This window comes from Diadema antillarum, unplaced genomic scaffold, assembly GCF_040938485.1.
Source record: "Diadema antillarum isolate AM-2024a unplaced genomic scaffold, OU_Dant_1.0 seq00000738_RagTag, whole genome shotgun sequence".
Lineage (NCBI taxonomy): Eukaryota > Metazoa > Echinodermata > Echinoidea > Diadematoida > Diadematidae > Diadema > Diadema antillarum.
This window is the reverse complement of record NW_027271636.1, coordinates 700214-719510: the sequence shown is the minus strand read 5'-3', so window position 1 is coordinate 719510 and position 19297 is coordinate 700214. Positions and strand designations below refer to the sequence as shown.

General features: G+C 39.4%; 1 protein-coding gene across 1 annotated transcript in view; it reads left to right on the top strand.

Annotated features, from left to right (window-relative positions):
- LOC139738354 (transcription factor RFX4-like) overlaps positions 1-17967 on the top strand; it is a 31745-nt gene extending 13778 nt beyond the window's left edge. Inside the window, exons 8-15 of the mRNA XM_071648991.1 lie at positions 5021-5171; positions 5451-5509; positions 6630-6777; positions 7035-7129; positions 7938-8055; positions 8337-8456; positions 9175-9467; positions 17833-17967. Of these exons, the coding sequence (XP_071505092.1) occupies positions 5021-5171; positions 5451-5509; positions 6630-6777; positions 7035-7129; positions 7938-8055; positions 8337-8456; positions 9175-9467; positions 17833-17967 (1119 nt within the window). The remainder of the gene's footprint in view (positions 1-5020; positions 5172-5450; positions 5510-6629; positions 6778-7034; positions 7130-7937; positions 8056-8336; positions 8457-9174; positions 9468-17832) is intronic.
- Positions 17968-19297: the final 1330 nt, after the last annotated feature.

Sequence of the window (19297 nt, the reverse complement as noted above, 5' to 3'; positions counted from 1 at the left end):
GTGCTATCTATTTATAGTTTTTATATATTTTGAACATTGTAGTGCTATTTCAAACCGTCATGGGTTTTTATGGAGATATTTTTAAAACCAGTGATATTCTATACTCCGAAAAAGAAAAAAAAATCGAGTGGAAGTTTCATTTTTGAAGGAGTTAATAACGGAAATCAGTAAATTTAAAGTAAAATTGGAGTGAATTTTGAGTGAAAATTTTCATTTTCATTCATTTTAGAGTGACCTTAGGGATCACTCGTCACTCTTTGAGTGATCCCTGAGATCACTCTAAAAGGAATGAAAATGAACATTTCCACTCTCGAGTGATCCTGATATCTAAAATGTGAAAGCATCTACCAATGGCATTAGTTCAATTCAATTTTGACACTATAACCCACATGAAATCAGCCTAAAACGATGTAAGAAAAATCTATTCACAGTGAATACACTTTCAGCATGCTTATTTGTAAATTCAATTCAATTCAATTCAATTCAATGTTTTATTTCATTTCTTGACAAGAACATATAAACATCACTTCTTCTTTTTTGGTAACAGAAAATCAGGTGCTCAAAACTATGTAGGATGAAAAGAATACAATAATTGTAGCACCTTACAATCATTACAGATTATCATAAAACTCGAGTGATTTGAAGTAAGTAAACATTGTGGATAATTCGAAAAATGGAGGGACCCACTAAAAAGACAAGTCTTGTAGAATGTGGGCCCCTCAGAAATGTGAATATACAGCATGAATAATCATTCTGGACAGTGTTATTTGAACAATATACTTGAAAGTAATTTAAAAGCAACTTTGAGAAATTGCAGCCATGTCGGATTTTTTTTTTTTTTTTTTTTTTTGGGGGGGGGGGGGTGCTCGGATCAGAAGGGCCTTCAAGGACATGTACGGATCAGATATTATTACACATATGCCATCATCATTCACGTTTCTACAACAGCAGAGTAACATACAAGTTCAAAAGCATATCTTTGATACAGAAGCATTTCTTTTTTAAATCAAAGATCGGGCCTTACCCAAACACTAAAATGAGCTCCACCCCCCCCCAAAAAAAATAAATAAATAAATAAATAAATAAATAAACCCTTAATATGGTTTAAACAAGGACAATGATAGACAGCAATACAAGAAATTCTAAAAACATATCAAATTATTAATCAAGATTTGACTCTGATGCAACACACTAAAGGTATCGTTTACCATTGGAAGAGATATCACATTCGATTTATATGTGCAGTTTAGTTGTATCACAACACATTCTACCATGTAAGAAAAAAATATATATATAATGAAGCCTAAAACATACGGAGATATCACCATTTCTTTTCAAGAAACCATAACATTGATAACTGTTGACAGCTTAGTATAAAAAACTAGAAATGTCGCTACGGCGACTGGTATGCCTCCGCCATAATGCATGGTTCTCCTAATAGGTCTATAGTACAATGTCTTGACAATGTGTGATGACAGTTTCACACAATTGGCAAAATATTAAAATGACAGGTTTGCCACAAATGTGCTGAATGTTCACTTTCCTAGAACTAGATTCAATTGGATGAATGATTAAAACTTCAGAGTGCAGGTATTTGGGGAACTGATGATTTTTACTTGACTTTTGACCCTTTTATAAGTTTATGCATTGAGTAATTTTCAAGGTATTGAGAAAAAGTATAATTTCAGTATCAGATGGTAAAATAGCATTATCTAAACCTGGCCTTTGACCTTTGACCTCACAGTTCCAAAGAGAATCACTGTCGGGTAGAACATGCATAAATATGTAAGTTTCATGATGATACCTTGAGTTACTTTCGAGATATGGAGGAAAAAGTGCAATTAAGCACTTTCACTTGACCTTTTGACTTTTAACCTTTTGGCAAAAATTTCCCACAGAATATATTTAGTAATACATGCATACATCAAGTTAAAAAAAACAAACCTTCAGGCATTGCATAAATATAAGTAGTGATATTTTGAGGAGTTGACCTCAACCTTTGAACCCCCCTGACCTTTGACCCATGACCCCCAACTTTCCTAGATAATCACTGCCCATCGGTACAAGCATATATATACCAAGTTCCATGAAGATACCTTTAACCATTTGCGAGATATGGAGAAAAACATGAAATTTCAACCTTTTTTTCACAAAATAACCTGTGGCCTTTGACCTTTGACCCCATGACCCTAAAATCCAAACAAAGTATTATCCCCTAAGGATATACCCTCATACCAAGTTTGATGTAAAACCACAACACGGTTCTTGAGATATCGACAAAAACAAAACGGGACGGACGTCCGGACGTACGTACGGACGGACGGACGGACGGACGGACGACCCGAAAACATAATGCCTCCGGCCACTTCGTTGGCGGAGGCATAAAAACATATCAGAACAATCTTCTTTGAAATAATAACGATCAGCGTCACCTGAGCTACCACTTGGTATGAAAAGTTAGTTTGCGGGCACAAACTCTTGTTTGTCAAAAAAGTCTGCGCGCACCAAGACTACTACACGCACCACTGGCACTGCTACAAGCGTCAGTGCCAGTGGTGCGTGTAGTAGTCTTGGCGCGTGCAGACTCTCTTTACGACCAACAAGGTCTTGTCACAGCTAAAGTGGAAATTTTTACATAGTGAGTTTTCAAGTTTGAGACATTATAACTCCTGAACCGCAAATGGTACTGGCCCCTAATTTTCTCCAAATATTAATTATATGTTAAGCAAAATTCTTAAAAACGTTTCAAGATAATCCTTCAGTCTTTTTCTGATTTATGCTGAATCAAGCATTTTCTTGATTTTCCTTTTTTCAGAAAAATATCAAAAAATGAGTGCTTTTCCTTTATATCTCAATTCAGTTATCACAATCGCCCACAAAAATGGTATTAACTTGTAGGAAATTTTATTCTCTTTCATATGACATCATATTTGTTGAAATCTGATGTTTCTATCAAATTCTATCTTTCAAATAGCAAAATCAGTAAATATGGCGGCCATCTTGGACGCCATTTTGGATTTGGAGGCTTTCGCAACAAATTTTTTGAGGTAGACCTGTGGAATGTTGTTCGTTACAATAAAAAATTGAAAATAAGCATGGTCTACTTAGTTTGTAGAGAGAGTAGAACTCATTTGTTAAGTAAGCAAGTTTTTAGGGTTTGGCCCTGCGGTTATTATGACATTTATTAATTTCGGGAGCTGCGTCTGGCGGCCATGTTGGATTTTCGCAATAAAAAAGAAACTGATTTTGATTTCAATTCACTGAATCTTATTCCTCTTACCATTTATCATCAAATAGAGTTTAAAAAACCCATCCCCAGACAAATCTTAACCACAGAAGGCACTTTTTAGGTCCTCTGGCGGCCATTTTGGATATTTGGCGGCCATCTTGGATTTGGGACAGATTTCAAGATGGCGCAGAAGCTTATTTTGTTAAGTATGGTCTAAAGTACCAGAATCAAGTGAGAAAACCTTGACTGGAAAAAAAGGCAGTTTTTGCCTGGCTCTACCCTGTCTATATAGTAATATCCCTCTTGCCTCGTCCGTGAGGGAATGCTCACACGAGTCCATTTAGTTCATTGCACCAAACTCATTAGACATGGTAAAAGCGGGTGGTGGACTGTTGCGACGTTTGTGACTTACACCTCCAAGACCACTGAGCAAAGAGCAATTGTACACGTGACAAGTCTTAGTTCTGGCAATGGTATAAGGACAAAGTTAATCTCAAGTATTCCTTGCAATCAGCTGTGGCAAGGTGGAACGAGGCGCAAGAATGATTCCACTGCAAAGTATCATTTTAAAAAATCCAGACTTCTGCGCGTTACGGAGGGTCATAGTAAAACACACAAAATGGTGACACAGTCACACCAACTCACGCTCAATGTCCGAGAGCGTCCAGCTTAAACCATGAACACAGATGCAATATGTAACTGGGGAAACCTGTAGATAAATGATATAACATAAAGGTGAATTGGCAAATGCACGAAAGAGGGAGGTAACGTTGTAGTGTTGGATGCCCGACCCCTGGGTGGAAGCCTCCTGGATACTGGGTGGACTCTGCATGGGCCGAAACACCTCCCTCGTTGAAACCAGTGACTACGACGTGTTATTTTCCCTCAACGTAAACTGGAATTTGATATGCTATTCTCTTTTGGTGCGAGAATCACGAGAGAACAAAAAAGGTGAACATTGACGGAAACGTGGTGATGATTGGTCAAATGGCCAACTTGCCAGATACCACGTCAAATTCTGTGAGATCCAAGGTATTTGTGGGAAGAGATTGGAATGTCCACCTGTCTAATGCTGCCATCATGAATGGTATAGCATGCAGGGCATGTGTTCTCTGTAAGGCTGACCCATCTAATGCTTGTAAACAGGAAAGAATACCAGTGTATAATCGAATTTCTGAATAATTTCACGTATATACGAATGAGTAACAAGTTATCCCATCCACCTGTCCATTTTCGGTGCATTTCGATACTCGCATATCACTTTGCATGTAGGCTTATTGAGCGATGCTCTGTCGGGCAGCCCTCGAGTTTCTCATTCACCTCATATCTCGTTTGTCATATCACAATTGATTCCAACATTTAAAACCAATAATACACACATTAGGACCCCATGCCTCGGGGACCTTGTTTGGCGGCGTTTCGATGTCCTCTTGATTAGAAACAAAATTATACATTTCATCATTAAAAGAACTGATCAAAACTAAAGATGTTAGGCCTATATCCACAGCAAATTTTTCTTTTTCTGGTGCTGTTCTTTTCGCAAACATGAATACCTATAGGAAGCATCAATGCACATGTCATCTTATGTGTTTTAACACTCACACTATGTCGAGAATATTCCACATCCCTTGTCTGTGCTTTCCGACAATGTGCTCATTCATTACTGTCAGTCAGTCTGTCATCTGTTTGTCTGTCAGTCTACCTGTCCATCTATCTACGATGGATTTTTTTTTTTCACATCAAACCATTGGGGAATAACATGACGGACTTTATACTTTTTCTCTTTACCAGACGGTTTCATCGGTTTTAGTGCCATCTGCACTGCAGCCACTGCCTGAAAGTTTGAGTCACGTGATCCGATGGTTTGCCGGTGAACTGCATTCTTGGCTGGAGAGGGCGCTAGACAAGTTACCCCAAGGACTCAAGATCGTGAAATTTACAGGTCAAACATTTAATAATGATTTTGCATTTATTCATTTCCCCCAAGCAATTAACTTCATGGCACTAAAGATTGCAATAAATAATCACAAAACTCTTTACCAAGTGAAGGAATTTTGTCTACTGTATTTAGCTTATCTAAAGGCATGATATGATTTTGTTAAGGCTAAGGGTATCATTGTTTCCGCGCAGATTAAAAGAATAAAGAAACCATTTGCAATTAGTGAATGTCTCTTTATGACTAATTGTGAAATCAATAGATAATAATTCTTCTACATTTCAGAAGCGGAGAGGTTCTCATCACTCATGGGAAAACAAATGTCTCTCAACCATTTGGCTCAGGTGGGTTTTGTTCCAACATGCCCCTTTAGCAATGAGTCGTCAGCGTAATTTTGTGTCTGTTCACCACTCACCCAGAGATCCCCCCGCCCCCCCCCCCCTAACTCAGGTGGTCATCCGTATCGCATTCCCGATTTCCGGGAAAGGGGTATATTTTCGGGGCTCAGCTCGGGGAAAAATCCCCGAAAATTCCTTAAAATAGGTAAAAAAAAAAATCATTCCCCCCCCCGAAATATTTCTAATAGGGGTAGTTTACAAATCTTTCCCAACATCTCTCAGACATGTCGGTCTGTAAAAATCCCAGCCTGGACCCCGAATGAAAGAAAAGTGCTGCAGGACATCTTCTCTGGTACATTCAGCATGAGAACGTCCCTATGTATTCCTGTCTATGCAGCTGCTGAAATTGTGGACACTCTTTACCTCAGCACTCTTCCTTCATTTAGGGGGTGATTTTGTTAATTCCTATCCAAAAGCATGTGATGGGGGGCAATTCTGCTGGCCTCCCTTCCAAAACCCTAAAATAGAGGGGTAATTTTTGATGGCTTCCCTTCCAAAAGCCTGCTATAGGGGGTCAAAATCCTACCCATCTCCCTCCGTAAATGGGGTATTTCTAGGAATCTAAGCTTATGTGTATGGTCGACCGCCTGAGTGGGGAGGGGGACGGGCCAGAGATCCTATGCAAGCAACAATTTCTTCCATATACTTTGTTTACGTCTGAATTTCTGCGGATATCGAATCGACATAGCTTCAAGAGACTTCAAGCTAGGTCTGTGGATAATCACAACATGTCTTTATCTTTACAAGAGACTTCAAGCTAGGTCAGTATGGATAATCACATGTCTTTATCTTTACATAATGCATTTACATACTTGTATCCTTCACGTGTCCATAATAATGTATGAATTAACGGAGCCTACTATTGTGTTGTTACCTATTTAGTGCGGCTGCAACACATTCTTTTAAATTTGATTCAGTAAAGTTTATCTGTTAGTTTGTTTGTTGTTAAGATTTATCTGTTTCGTTTCGTATTAACCCGCATGTTTAAAATTTATTGTGCAAAAAGCACCCGATTGCTGTTTTACATATCACGCAGTATATGAACCAACTTCTAATATTCCCTCAGGCAGCGAGATCTGTGACCCAGGCGAGTGATGTCATCCTTCAGATGGCCGATGATTGGACGTTCCTCGACCTCGACGGTATCTGCAGACAGACAGTCGCCATGACGACAAGCCGAGATCCAGCCAAACGATACAACGCTATCATGAATTGTATGCAATCAACAATCTTAACATGTGTAACAATTGTGCATTAATCCCATACTCCTTCCCTCCATCTCTTTCCTTTCTGTTCTCTCACATTACGGATTCTTGGGAAAGATAAGACTAGTAATAAAAATTATAGAATATGGAATCCTCATATCTCGGTTAAAATCTTAAAGAACATTAATGCCAGTAACTTCAAATGCTCCATCGAAAGAGTGGCATTGTAACTCATGCTCATCTCAGTACTATGATTTTCTTTGTAGTGTGTGACGACTTTGAGAAAGTGCTTGATGATGACGTCACTCTGGAGAAGCTCATTGGTTGGCTGGACAGACTTCTAGACACCTATGTCACAAAGGTCACTCATAATCCATTCCTCTCTTATTTCGTGTATTGAGCAGTATTTTGATGGGATCAAACCACCCTGTAAGACGTGGCGTAACAGGCGATATGCGTCTTTCATTAGACTTTCAATATCTGATTTTGGTCTTGGCACGGCACATTATAGATGATAATTACATGAATTTGCTGTTGCAAGTAGGCCTACAATGTGTATAAAACGTTTGGTGTACATCGTATCCATGAATTTAGTGCAAAATATCGACAGGTTAGTATGAAATTTACTGCACAACCTTTGAATAAAGGCCAGCCTCACGTGATGGTGAGGTCGATTGCTATCTATATCCTCATTCTGTTCTTTTTTGAATACATAATGCAACAGAGTACAAAAATTAAGAGTGTTGTTGGATTTGAATGAGTAATGTAATTATGTCCCTGTTTTGTCTTGGGAGAAAAATGATATGTAATGCTCGATAATAATGAGCAGAATTAAGAGTGAAATACATCAACATGATAAGAGACGACAATCTGGTGCGATATCTCTTGCAGAACTACATAAGCAAGTGACATAGTCACATGTTTAAATTGACTTTTTTGGATGTCCACTGAATAACCATGTTACCAAAAGTCCAACCCGATGATTCGACTCAATATTGTAATAATGTTCTATTTCACATTGATTAACCTTCCACATTGTGTGTGGATAATTTTCATATCTTAATTGCGCGTAAGAATTTCGCGGAATAACGCACTGTCCGTACAGTCACCTCATTCAGCAACATTGTCTTATCACATTGTCCTTATCATTTTGACATTTCATAACACAGCCCGGTAGCAACCTGTCTGACAATGCCGCAAACCTGACCCGGAAGTTCTTGCTGACCTGGTCAATCATGAGCACAAAGGTCATGCGTGATCTTACATTGAATAGCGCCCCCAGCTTCGGTGAGTGTCTTTTGACAATGATGATATCCTTTGTAAATGATCGGTGTTGATATGAGAAATCGTTACGCATTTCCGTGCTGGGAGTGAATTTTGGTATATAACAACGAAAAATGACAATGATTATGAAGAATTGGTGTTAGCGATGTTGTAAAGCGACGTTCCTTAAAACTCACGCATATATGTGCATGCACTAGCTGGGCGGGTGCATGCATGTTTGTGTGTGAAAATGTGTAGGTATTTTGATTTTTTTTAAACGTCGACACATTCTGATCGATCCGTAGGTTCCTTCCATGTGCTTCATTTGGTTCTTGAGGAGTACCTGCTCTACAAGTCTGACCTCATCCTTGCTGAATGGAGGGTCAACATGTCTCTTCGTCATCTCCAGGGGGCGCCTGTCGAGGGTAGGCGTCAAGACAATCATGAACTGTTCTAGTTTATATCTCTATGACGGAAGTAGATTGCTCCTCCTTCGATTTCTGCAGGCAATATCGATAGTTATCACATTAAAAGGATGGTATAGTTTTGGTTGAGATAGGGATTCAGGTTTTAACTTTGTGCGAGATAATCAGAGACCACTTATATGAAATAATAAAGAGCACACAACTTTCAGAGGAATCAAATATTGATGAAAACAAAGCAAAACGAACTGACTCTAATGAAAGGTGGGACCCACCTTCTGTTAAGACCACTTTGTTTTGCTTTGTTTTTGGATGTCAGCCACATCACAAACCGATTTTCATCAAATAAACTTTTTAATTCCGCTTAGAATATTGTACGGTATTTGATATTTCATATAAGTGGTTTCTAATTATCACAAAACCCCTCTCAAACTCTCATTTTTTTTAAAATCTAGATTTAAAAAGGAAGTGTCAATTCCTGTACTATATTCTTCTCTCTCGCCCTTTCTCTTTTCCGCTGTAATGATTACGTCACTATACTATAATTCGTCAGTTCTAAAGTCTTTTTCAAGTCTATATTACTGTAGTGAATCATGTTTATCCTCTTTAGCCTGTTCATTCGAGTCTTTAACGGATCATAAATGTTTGTTTGCATCAATGGAACATTCCTATTTGACGCGGCAGCACCATCATTATTGCGTTTATTTCATCTACTTTGAAGGTGAATTGGAAGACTTGTGGGTTGGTCCGCGGAGAGGTGCTCATGCGCCCCACGAAGTGCTTCCGTTATCGCCTCGTGGCGTAGCCAATCATGCATCTCTGTCGTCAACCAATGAGAACGCAGCACGCGCAGCGGGATTCAGCTATTGGTCCAGAGTTCAGACCAGCGACGGCAGCAGTACGGATGTAAACCGAACACACTACGCTGTGTATCAGCAACAGCAGCACGACTTTCAATATGGGCCATACGAGCATGCGCACCGTGAAAGGCAACTTTCATCGAATGCTTGGAAGGTTTGTTCTTCATCGGATGTTGTGCACGTGGTTGGGTATACAGTAATGTAAAAAGTACATGTAATTTATGAAAAGGGCCTCCGTGCCGCGTAATGACCCAAACGCGTCCTCACATGCGTGAGCTAATTATATTCCGTATTGGCTATCACTGATATACAGAGTGCATCAGGGGAAAGACAGCGTTTCATCTAAAAAGTTCGCTAAGACCGTGTCTTGGAAAGAATGATGGATGTGAATAGTCCGGGAGCCAGCGGGGGTCAGCCTAGCTGAAAAGGTTACCAATTTTTATGTGTATAGCAATTTAGTACATATGCCCCTGAGTATGGAAATGCACGTCTGGCTGGTCATCGGTGGTGGGTGTGGCCAGGAGGGCCACAAAAACGACCCCCCAAAATTAGGCTAGCCTAGCTGGAAAAGTAACCCCATGAAAACAACTGGAACTTGTTCGTTACACTTACAGGATAAATGAATGACCATTGCCAGACGTTTTAAGTGGTGGGGGGTAGCCGCCAGACGCTCTTAAAGGCCCAACTCCAGCTAGGCTAGCCTAGCTGAAAAAGTAACCTCATGAAAACCACTGGAACTTGTTCGTTACACTTACAGGATAAATGAATGACCATCGCCAGACGTTTTAAGTGGTGGGGGTAGCCGCCAGACGCCCTTAAAGACCCAAATTTTTCCAGCTAGGCTAGCCTAGCTGAAAAAGTTACCTCATGAAACCCACTGGAACTTGTTCGTTACACTTACAGGATAAATGAATGACCATTGCCAGACGTTTTAAGTGGTGGAGGGTAGCCGCCAGACGCCCTTAAAGACCCAAATTTTTCCAGCTAGGCTAGCCTAGCTGAAAAAGTAACCTAATGTAACCCACTGGAACTTGTTCGTTACACTTACAGGATAAATGAATGACCATTGCCAGACGTTTTAAGTGGTGGAGGGTAGCCGCCAGACGCCCTTAAAGACCAAACTTTTTCCAGCTAGGCTTGCCTAGCTGAACAAGTAACCTAATGAAACCCACTGGAACTTGTTCTTTACACTTACAGGATATATGCATGACCGTTGCCAGACGTTTTAAATGGTGGGGGGGGGGGGGGGGGGGGCAGCCGCCAGACGCCCTCAAAGACCCAATTTTACCAGCTAGACTAGCCTATATATAGCTGGAAAAATAACCTCCTGAAACCCACTGGAACTTGTTCTTGTGATACACTCAAAGGATAATTGAATGATTGTTGCCAGACAATAGCCGCCAGACGCCCCAAAGACCAAACTCTTACCAGCTAGGCTAGCCTAGCTGAAAATTAGGAAAGTAACCCCATGAAACCCACTGGAACTTGTTCTTACACTTACAGAATAAATGCATGACCGTTGCCAGACGCTTTAAGTGGTGGGGCGTAGCCCCCAGACGCTCTCAAAGACCCAATTTTACCAGCTATAAGGTTCACATATTTCAGAAATGATAGCAGTGTAATTCCATAACAATACCGCTTGCTTGCGAGTTCACCTGTCTATAATCAATGCATTGCCTTATTCTTTTGTTCTGCTTCCTTGAGCCCCAACTCATGCATTCTTATGGTGACTCTCCCATGTCATCATCCTTGTTCATTGCAATTTGTTCTATTTTTTGAAAATATTCTTATTCTTCATCCCAATTATCACAAATTCTGAAACTCTGTCCTCAGTATAACTAATTCATAGTTGTACAAATGTAAAAATCTGAGAATCACCCGGAGGTCTCCTTTAATGGGGGAGTTTCTTGAGCGCACAGGGAAACATGCTTTGAAATATCAATAGGGCAAGTGTTGAGACGAAATACTGTAGAAATATGAGAATATACAGTGCTGTGGTTTTGGTAGAAGAAATAGGGTATCTGTATTTGTCCTCAGTGATAATCAAAAAAACTTATTTGGAAAGAATAATAGACATCAAAAAAGAATTGCCCAATCAAACATGTCGGGATTTTTCTCAAGCATCAGTGTTCTCATTTTCTTTGCAGTGTAAAACAAAAATGGAAAAAAAAAAAACAACAGGGCCGGGTACAGTATCCGGATGGAAATTGGTGGGATGGGCGTAAACCCGCGGGTATTATAACATACTGACGTAAAAAAAAAAAAACCAAGACCAAAAACTACTTTCTTTCTGTGCCCTGGGGAGAAATATTCATCAATTGCATTTTGGAAATGTTGAAAATCACAACTTTTAATGAAATTGTGTCCTACAGTATCTCTTCTTATATGAAGGCTTTTTTTATAATCAAGTTTCTTTCCTCTATGACCATGATAAAACAAACCCCTGATGATTAAAACAAAAGACAATCAAAACTTGGCAAATGAACTCTTTGGACATTAGCAAAAGGGAATACATTAACAGTTTTTGCAAACACTTTATACAATTGTCTAATACTCCATCAAGCTCATAAAAAATACAATTCTACTGCAACAAGAAATCCATTCAGTAAGACTCGTCCTCGGTGTACATAGCTTAAAATGCCAACTTTTTAAAAATAATGCCCCAGCTCTTAAATTTACTTAAAAAGGGGGAAGTAAAGCTCAACACCTTTGGCCTATGACTTTTTAGGTACCGTATCACCTTACGGTTGAGGAGATGGGTTAAGAAAAATTATTAACGAAATAAAACTTATTGGAACATGCTTCACATGACCTCACCGTTTTCTTCTCTTTAAAGAAAGAAACGAAATCTGAAAATTGTTCAAGAGTGTTTTTGAACATAGTACATTGCAAAAGCAGAAAAAAGCAGTGTTTTTAAGAAACATAACTCACAACAACAAGGAATTCCTAGTCTAGTATTGCACGTTTTTGGTTTGGAGGGTTTTGGATGCTAATATTTCAAGACAAGTTTATGCTCCGGCACTTCAATGAACTTAAATGTAAAGTAATGATGCACCTCTCTTGCCAATAAACTCAACATTTGCTGTTCGTCAGTAAAGCATATGACAGAAACATATATTATGAGAAACATGTCTAAAATTCATATGAATAAGCTCACAGCAACAACAAAAATATTATGTTATCTATAAACTAATACTGCGTGTACTTAGTTTCGAGGGATTAAGATGCAAAATGTTATGACAAAAGCCCCTACGTGGCTACCAGCAATTAAACATCCTTCAACTTCTTTAGCAAATGAGCTCATGTGTATCATCTTCTTGTTGAGAAGACGAAGATGGGTAATGATAAAATAACCAAACTATCAACTTTCCTTAACATGTTTTACATGAAATCATTCTTGCCTTCTCGTAACGAAATTGAAAAAACCAGAACATCTGAAATTGTTCAAAATCGCTTCTTGATAACGATGAAAGCAAAGGAGACTTAGTGTTTGTAACCACTATGACACGTGTCTACAGATCTGTCATGCTCATAAGAAACGTAACTCACAGGAATATAATTTTATACAGTAAGTACTTGGTTTGGAGGACATTTAGATGCCGACTTTTCAAGAATAATACACCAGCACTGACATTAACTGATGAAAAAAAAAGGAATGCCCAGCTTCTTTATCCAATTAGCTCATAGGTAATTCCTTGTAGTTGAAAAAAAAAAAAACGAGTACACATAAAAATATAGACTTCCCGTAACATGTATCACAGGTCATGATCTCCACATTTGCTCCTCTTAACTTAAAAGAAATGAATATAATATCTAAATTTGTTTTAAATGACCTTTAAACAATATGAAGAAAAATAAATCTGTGTCTGCAAAGGCTTGACACGTGTCTAATACTGGGTCACGCTCATATTAAATGTAGCTCACAGGAACAAGGAATTCACGTGTGTATAAAATAATACTGCAGAGAGGGTGCAAAGTTGAACCCTTTATTGAGGGTGCGAAAATGTTCCCTTGGGTACATCTTTCCACCCACACTAAGTGGTGCTAGATTGCACCTCTTCTTGAGGGTGCATCTTTCCACCCACACTGAGTGGTGCTAAGTTGCACCTTTCTTGAGGGTGCGATCTTGCACCCTTTACCTTTCGGCGCACCTTTGCACCCCGTGTAGCCTTTACATCTTGGTGCAACTTTACATCCTTTCGTGAGGGTGCAAAGAAACACCCAAAGTTCCAAGATTGTGCCTTGTTTTGAGGGTGCAATCTTGGAACTTTGGGTGCTACTTTGTACCCGCAAGAAAGGGTGAAAGTTACACCCTCGGGAGCAACTTTGCTCCCTTGAAAAAGGCGCAACCTCGTACCTTTAGGTGCAACTTTATGCCCGAAGGATGCAAGAATGTACCCTCTCGTGAGGGTGCAATCTTGTGCCTTATTGGTATGATGTTGCACCTATGTGGTGCTTATTTGCTCCATGACTGCTGCAAAATTGCTCCTTTAAAGGAGCAAGTCAGTGTCACTGCCTGCTCCTTTATAGGGGCAATATTGCCCATCATCTCAAGGTGCAACTTAGCATCACGTAATCGGGTACGATTTAGTTCCTTAACTACTCTAAACCTTGAATAGTGCGAACTGATATATAACTTATGTTGTTGTTGAACTCTGCAAAGTAAATAGGATTAGTGTAACTTGAATCTTGTGAATCATGAAATGTGTGTGCGTGTGGAATTTGTGAGTTGTGAAAATGTTAATGTAAAAGTTAACTTAGTTGTGTTTGAATAATATACTGAAACCAAAAATTTACCCAATTACCTTTTCAATAAGGTGAGCACTATATCTATCAAACAGTTAACCTTCTCGGCAAGAGTATACATCTGCATAAAGGAAGAGGTGAAAATATGATATGCAGTTGTCTGGATACGTTTTATTCAAAACGTTCTTGAATGCGTACTTATTCACATAATCTATAAGAATAACATATGCTTCTTATACTCAAAGCCTCTAAAACAAGGGCATGCTTCTTACACTTCTAAAGTATACACCATATCTTAAAAACAAAATGTAAGAGGATTTAAGAAGCGGTTTGTATGCATTCAAACGAATCCATATTTCTATCTAAAATCTAAAACGTGTCTTGTAAAAGGGGAATTCGTTTTATAATGACGATGCCAAACCGTTTTTGTCTTAAAGTCCTTATCTCGACATGTCTTGGAGTTCACGCTTATTGAAAACATGAGATTCTTGGCACGTAGATTACAACTATGGTTTAAAGAGTTAACTGAGATACGCATATCGTACACGGGCATTTCGATGAAAACATTAAAATACAAGGTACTGTTAATAATATGAAAATCAAACTTGATACCAGCCCTTATCGGCAACCAATACAGACTATGGAGGACTGCAGTTATAATTGTGTTCAGATATTGTTTTGGGTGATATACGCATGCCGACTGATTTGGGATCAATTCGAGTCCCTCGAGCTGAGATTCCGGAACTGCGATGAGCAAACCATCATTATGCATAACAAAGTGACTGAGAATAATGCATGCACCAGTTTCTGTTTCGTTGTTCTATACACAGAAAGTTGTTTCGTTTTCCAATCCTGTGCAGGCACACAGAGATTTACAGAATTCAATCATCTTTGGCTATGACGCCATGGTCGCGTGCAAAATGAATGCAGCTTATCTAACTTAACCTGTAGTTACTGAATAGGGGACTACTGTATATTCAATTTATACATTATTATTCGGATGATAGAACCTGTCAAAGAGTAAATTGCGGATATCATATACCATTGTCAAATTCACTTTCTGTTCTATACATAGTATCAATGGAATGTTATGAACCACTTCAGCATTACCAAATCATGAAGTAATATATCATGATTATTTCCCTGAAACGGCTACATTTTGTATGAGCGGGAAGAATTTGGCATCATACATAACAAGAGTCGTGACTACAAAACTAAATACATGTATTATACAAGGTTTTAGGACACTTTGAATCATGCCCCCCCCCCCCAAAAAAAAAACAACAACAACAAAACAAAACCAACAACAACAACTTAGTGAAATGTTGTACAATGTATGCCCTACTTCCATTAACCTATGATCTTTGACCTTTAAATACATGGCCCGCATTTTTTCAACGAATAGGCATTTGGATGCCAACGTAGGTATTATATAAAAGAAAAAAAAAAAACGTTTTAGGAAAATACCTTTAACCACTTCAGAAATAATAATGGAACAAATAGCAAAATATTGACACGTTCACTTCTTCCGTAATGACATGACAGAAAACTTTCCTCACCGAATCGTTCTGCCGTAATTCATGAGCAAGTCATGGATATATACTTAGTTCGATTAAAAGTATACATTGAGTCATTGCAAAAGCATCTAATGAAAAGTATGCTTCAGAACTACATCATTGTCATTTATTCTATAACACTAATAATATAGAGCTATTGGTCCGCCATATTGCCTAACAGGTCGTTGTCCTCCTACCACGTTTGTTTAGCAAATAAGGCACAGAATTTATTTTTGCACTTGTTGCCAAAGACTCTAATCTTCTTTATCGCTATTCTCAGACATAATGCTGGTGCTGTATGAATTAGAAACGGAAGCTTACAAATATTCACGGTCTAACAAGGCAAAAGCGAAGTGATGTCTCGTCCACGTATCGACTTTGTGATTACAGAGATTTTCAAATGGAAAAGGCCTAGTTCATTGACTTTTTGACTGTTGACGTAGTCGGACTTCACCAATATTAACACTTGATAGCAATCAGATGATCTGAGGAGTGAATTTGGTGGTCATATAGCTCAAAAGTGTGGAAAGTTATTGAAAGAACACCAGAATACTATGTCGACAGTGTTTATCAGGTGAGATACAAACATAGAACAAGTTCCAGTGGGTTTCAGGAGGTTACTTTTCCAGCCAGGGCTATAGTCTAGCTGGTAAAATTGGGTCTTTGAGGGCATCTGGGGGCTACCCCCCCCCACTTCTTAAAACGTCTGGCAACGGACATGCATATATCCTGTACGTGTAAATAACAAGTTCCAGTGGGTTTCATTAGGTTATATTTTCAGCTAGGCTAGCCTAGCTGGAAAAGGTTGGGTCTTTAAGGGCGTCTGGCGGCTACCCCCCACCACTTAAAACGTCTGGCAATGGTCATTCATTTATCCTGTATAGGACTTTTTACACTTGTAAAATTTTGCTTAGCCCCGGACCAACGGTGGGGCTAAGGGGGGGGGGGGGGGGGCCTTAGCCCCACCGTTGGTACGGGACTATCCTTAGCCCACTTTCTGTTTACACTCGTTTTTGCCAAAGTGGGCTAGCCCCACCGATAGTACGGTACTATCTGGCCCTGCAAAATAGCAGGGGTTAGCACCGCAATTGCGGTGCCAAGCAAGTGAGTGTAAACAGAACGAAAAAATAATCCTGGGCTAAGCGACGGAGACGAAGTCCGACCCTCACTAACCAATCAGAAACGAGGTAATCAAGTGCTGCCGGTGCGTGCGTGTACGTGTACAGTACACAGCGTAATTATGAATATTCATGTGGTTTGGAAAGTCCGGGGCTAAGAAATACGAGTGTAAAAAGGTCAGTTTTCTCCTTAGCCCCGGACAAGAGATAGTACGGGACTAATTGGCGAGTGTAAGAAGCTGAAAAAATGGGTACTGGACTAACGATAGTCCTGGGTCAGAGAAAGTCCGGGGTTAAGAAACACAAGTGTAAAAAGCCCTTAAGTGTAACGAACAAGTTCCAGTGGGTTTCATGAAGTTACTTTTTCAGCTAGGCTAGCCTAGCTGGAAAAATTATTGGGTCTTTAAGGGCGTCTGGCGGCTACCCTCCACCACTTAAAACGTCTGGCAATGGGCATTCATTTATCCTGTAAGTGTAACGAACAAGTTCAAGCGGTTTTCATGAGGTTACTTTTTCAGCTATAACTAGCCTAGCTGGAGTTGGGCCTTTAAGAGCGTCTGGCGGCTACCCCCCACCACTTAAAACGTCTGGCAATGGTCATTCATTTATCCTGTAAGTGTAACGAACAAGTTCCGATTGTTTTCATGGGGTTACTTTTCCAGCTAGGCTAGCCTAATTTTGAGGGGTCCTTTTTTTGGCCCTCCTGGCCACACCCACCACCGATGACCAGCCAGACGTGCATTTCCATACTTAGGGGCATATGTACTAAATTGCTACATACATAAAAATTGGTAACCTTTTCAGCTAGGCTGACCCCCGCTGGCTCCCGGACTAGAAGTTGACGTTCCTTCACGAGCTCCGAAAGATTGATTTTCGTTTTTATAAATACGTTCGGGAGCTCTTACCCATCTATAAAATGCTTATAATGATGCCCACGTAAGTCCTATAATGACAGAAAACTCTAGAAGAAATAAGCTTATACGAATGAGTGTATCTGCGCTATTAATTATGATTCAGTGTGCATGTCCTGGTGTTGATATTTAAAGGGCTTTGATTATATTCATTACACACTTGTTCACTTTTCATCTGTTGAAAACAGGGTTTCGAGCATCACCATGTGGGAATCATGTCCGCTGGTTCCATCATCCATCCGTACGGCCCCAACCAGCATCAACACCACGGCAGCCCGGCTCCACAGCATGCCTTCGCCACCACACAGCTCACACACTACTAATTTACTAATAGCGAACTTCCAGTCTCCGACGGGAACGCTAAGACGACGCTAGTTAGGCCAAAAAATGATGTTCTGCACATGCGCTAGACAGCTGTTTTCATTGTCCAACCCGGGAGACTGCGTCGTCTAATAGCGTTCGCGTCGCAGATATACAGCTCACTAATATCACAGAGTGTTTATACTACACCACATCAACCAGTATCGCTCACAATCATATGGAAATTAATGAGGGAAAACCATAGCCTAGTGCCGCCCATCCGTTTGCTCATTGATAAGTGTCGTCTTTCTTTTTCTTTTCTATTGATGATTTGCAAACTGTAATCCCTCCTCTTCAATCATCATAAATTCAATGGAATAATTTAATGCAAAGAGATATCATATCTTCCTGTTGAATTCAGTTTAGTAAAGCTTTGTATGCAGGTCAATGGGAGGTTTGTGACAAAATGTCGTTACCTTTTCTAACCTTTCTAATTTGCGTCATTGTGACATGCACTATTTGCACACATGTGAATTGTCAAAACAAAACATGTACTATTATCACACCTTCATGTTTCACTTTAATGAAAATTTCCACTATTTACATTGCTTTACTCTATACTATTTTTTTTAAAGTCAATTTTGTGACATAATGTTTCACTTTAGCCTACATGCCCATGTAGCATTGAATGTGGCACTCTTATCAAACTTCATAGTTCTGATAGTCTTTAAACTATATTCAGATGCTTACCCAACTCTTGAGCTTGAGATAAAAAATGAAAACACTGCATAAGCCAGCTGTTGTAGATAGCTTCACAGTAAACTATCTCAATTCCGGAAGACGTTATGACCTTGAGACCTCTATCTACTCCGATGACCACAACGGTATCATCCCTGTCACGTTATTCAATCCCTTTTTAAGACAATAGCTTCCACTGCCACAATTGAAAACAAAACAAAACAAAACAAAAAACAAAGTAAGGTCATCCCTCTCCTTATCTTATGAGAAGGAAATATGAGTGGTCTGAAAGCGGAAGAGAAGCAATCATTAATTTATCTTTCAGAGATAAATTACACCATGCTAGATGGGTGTTTCAAGAGGGAAAGCTTGTGGTATCTGCAGCATTAAGTGTCATGCTCCTTAATGAATCGTATTATGTTAACCATTTGACGAACACGGATTACACTTACTTGAGGTTGGTTTCTATTGATAAATTTAGGGATGTGTGAGTTGTATCATGCTGTGCCTTTCATGTCCCATTATGATCCATTGTTTTCACAGAAGTCACATGAAATAAGCAGCAAAACTCTCTGATTGCATGATTTAGTTACTTAGGTTTTATTCAATAATTTA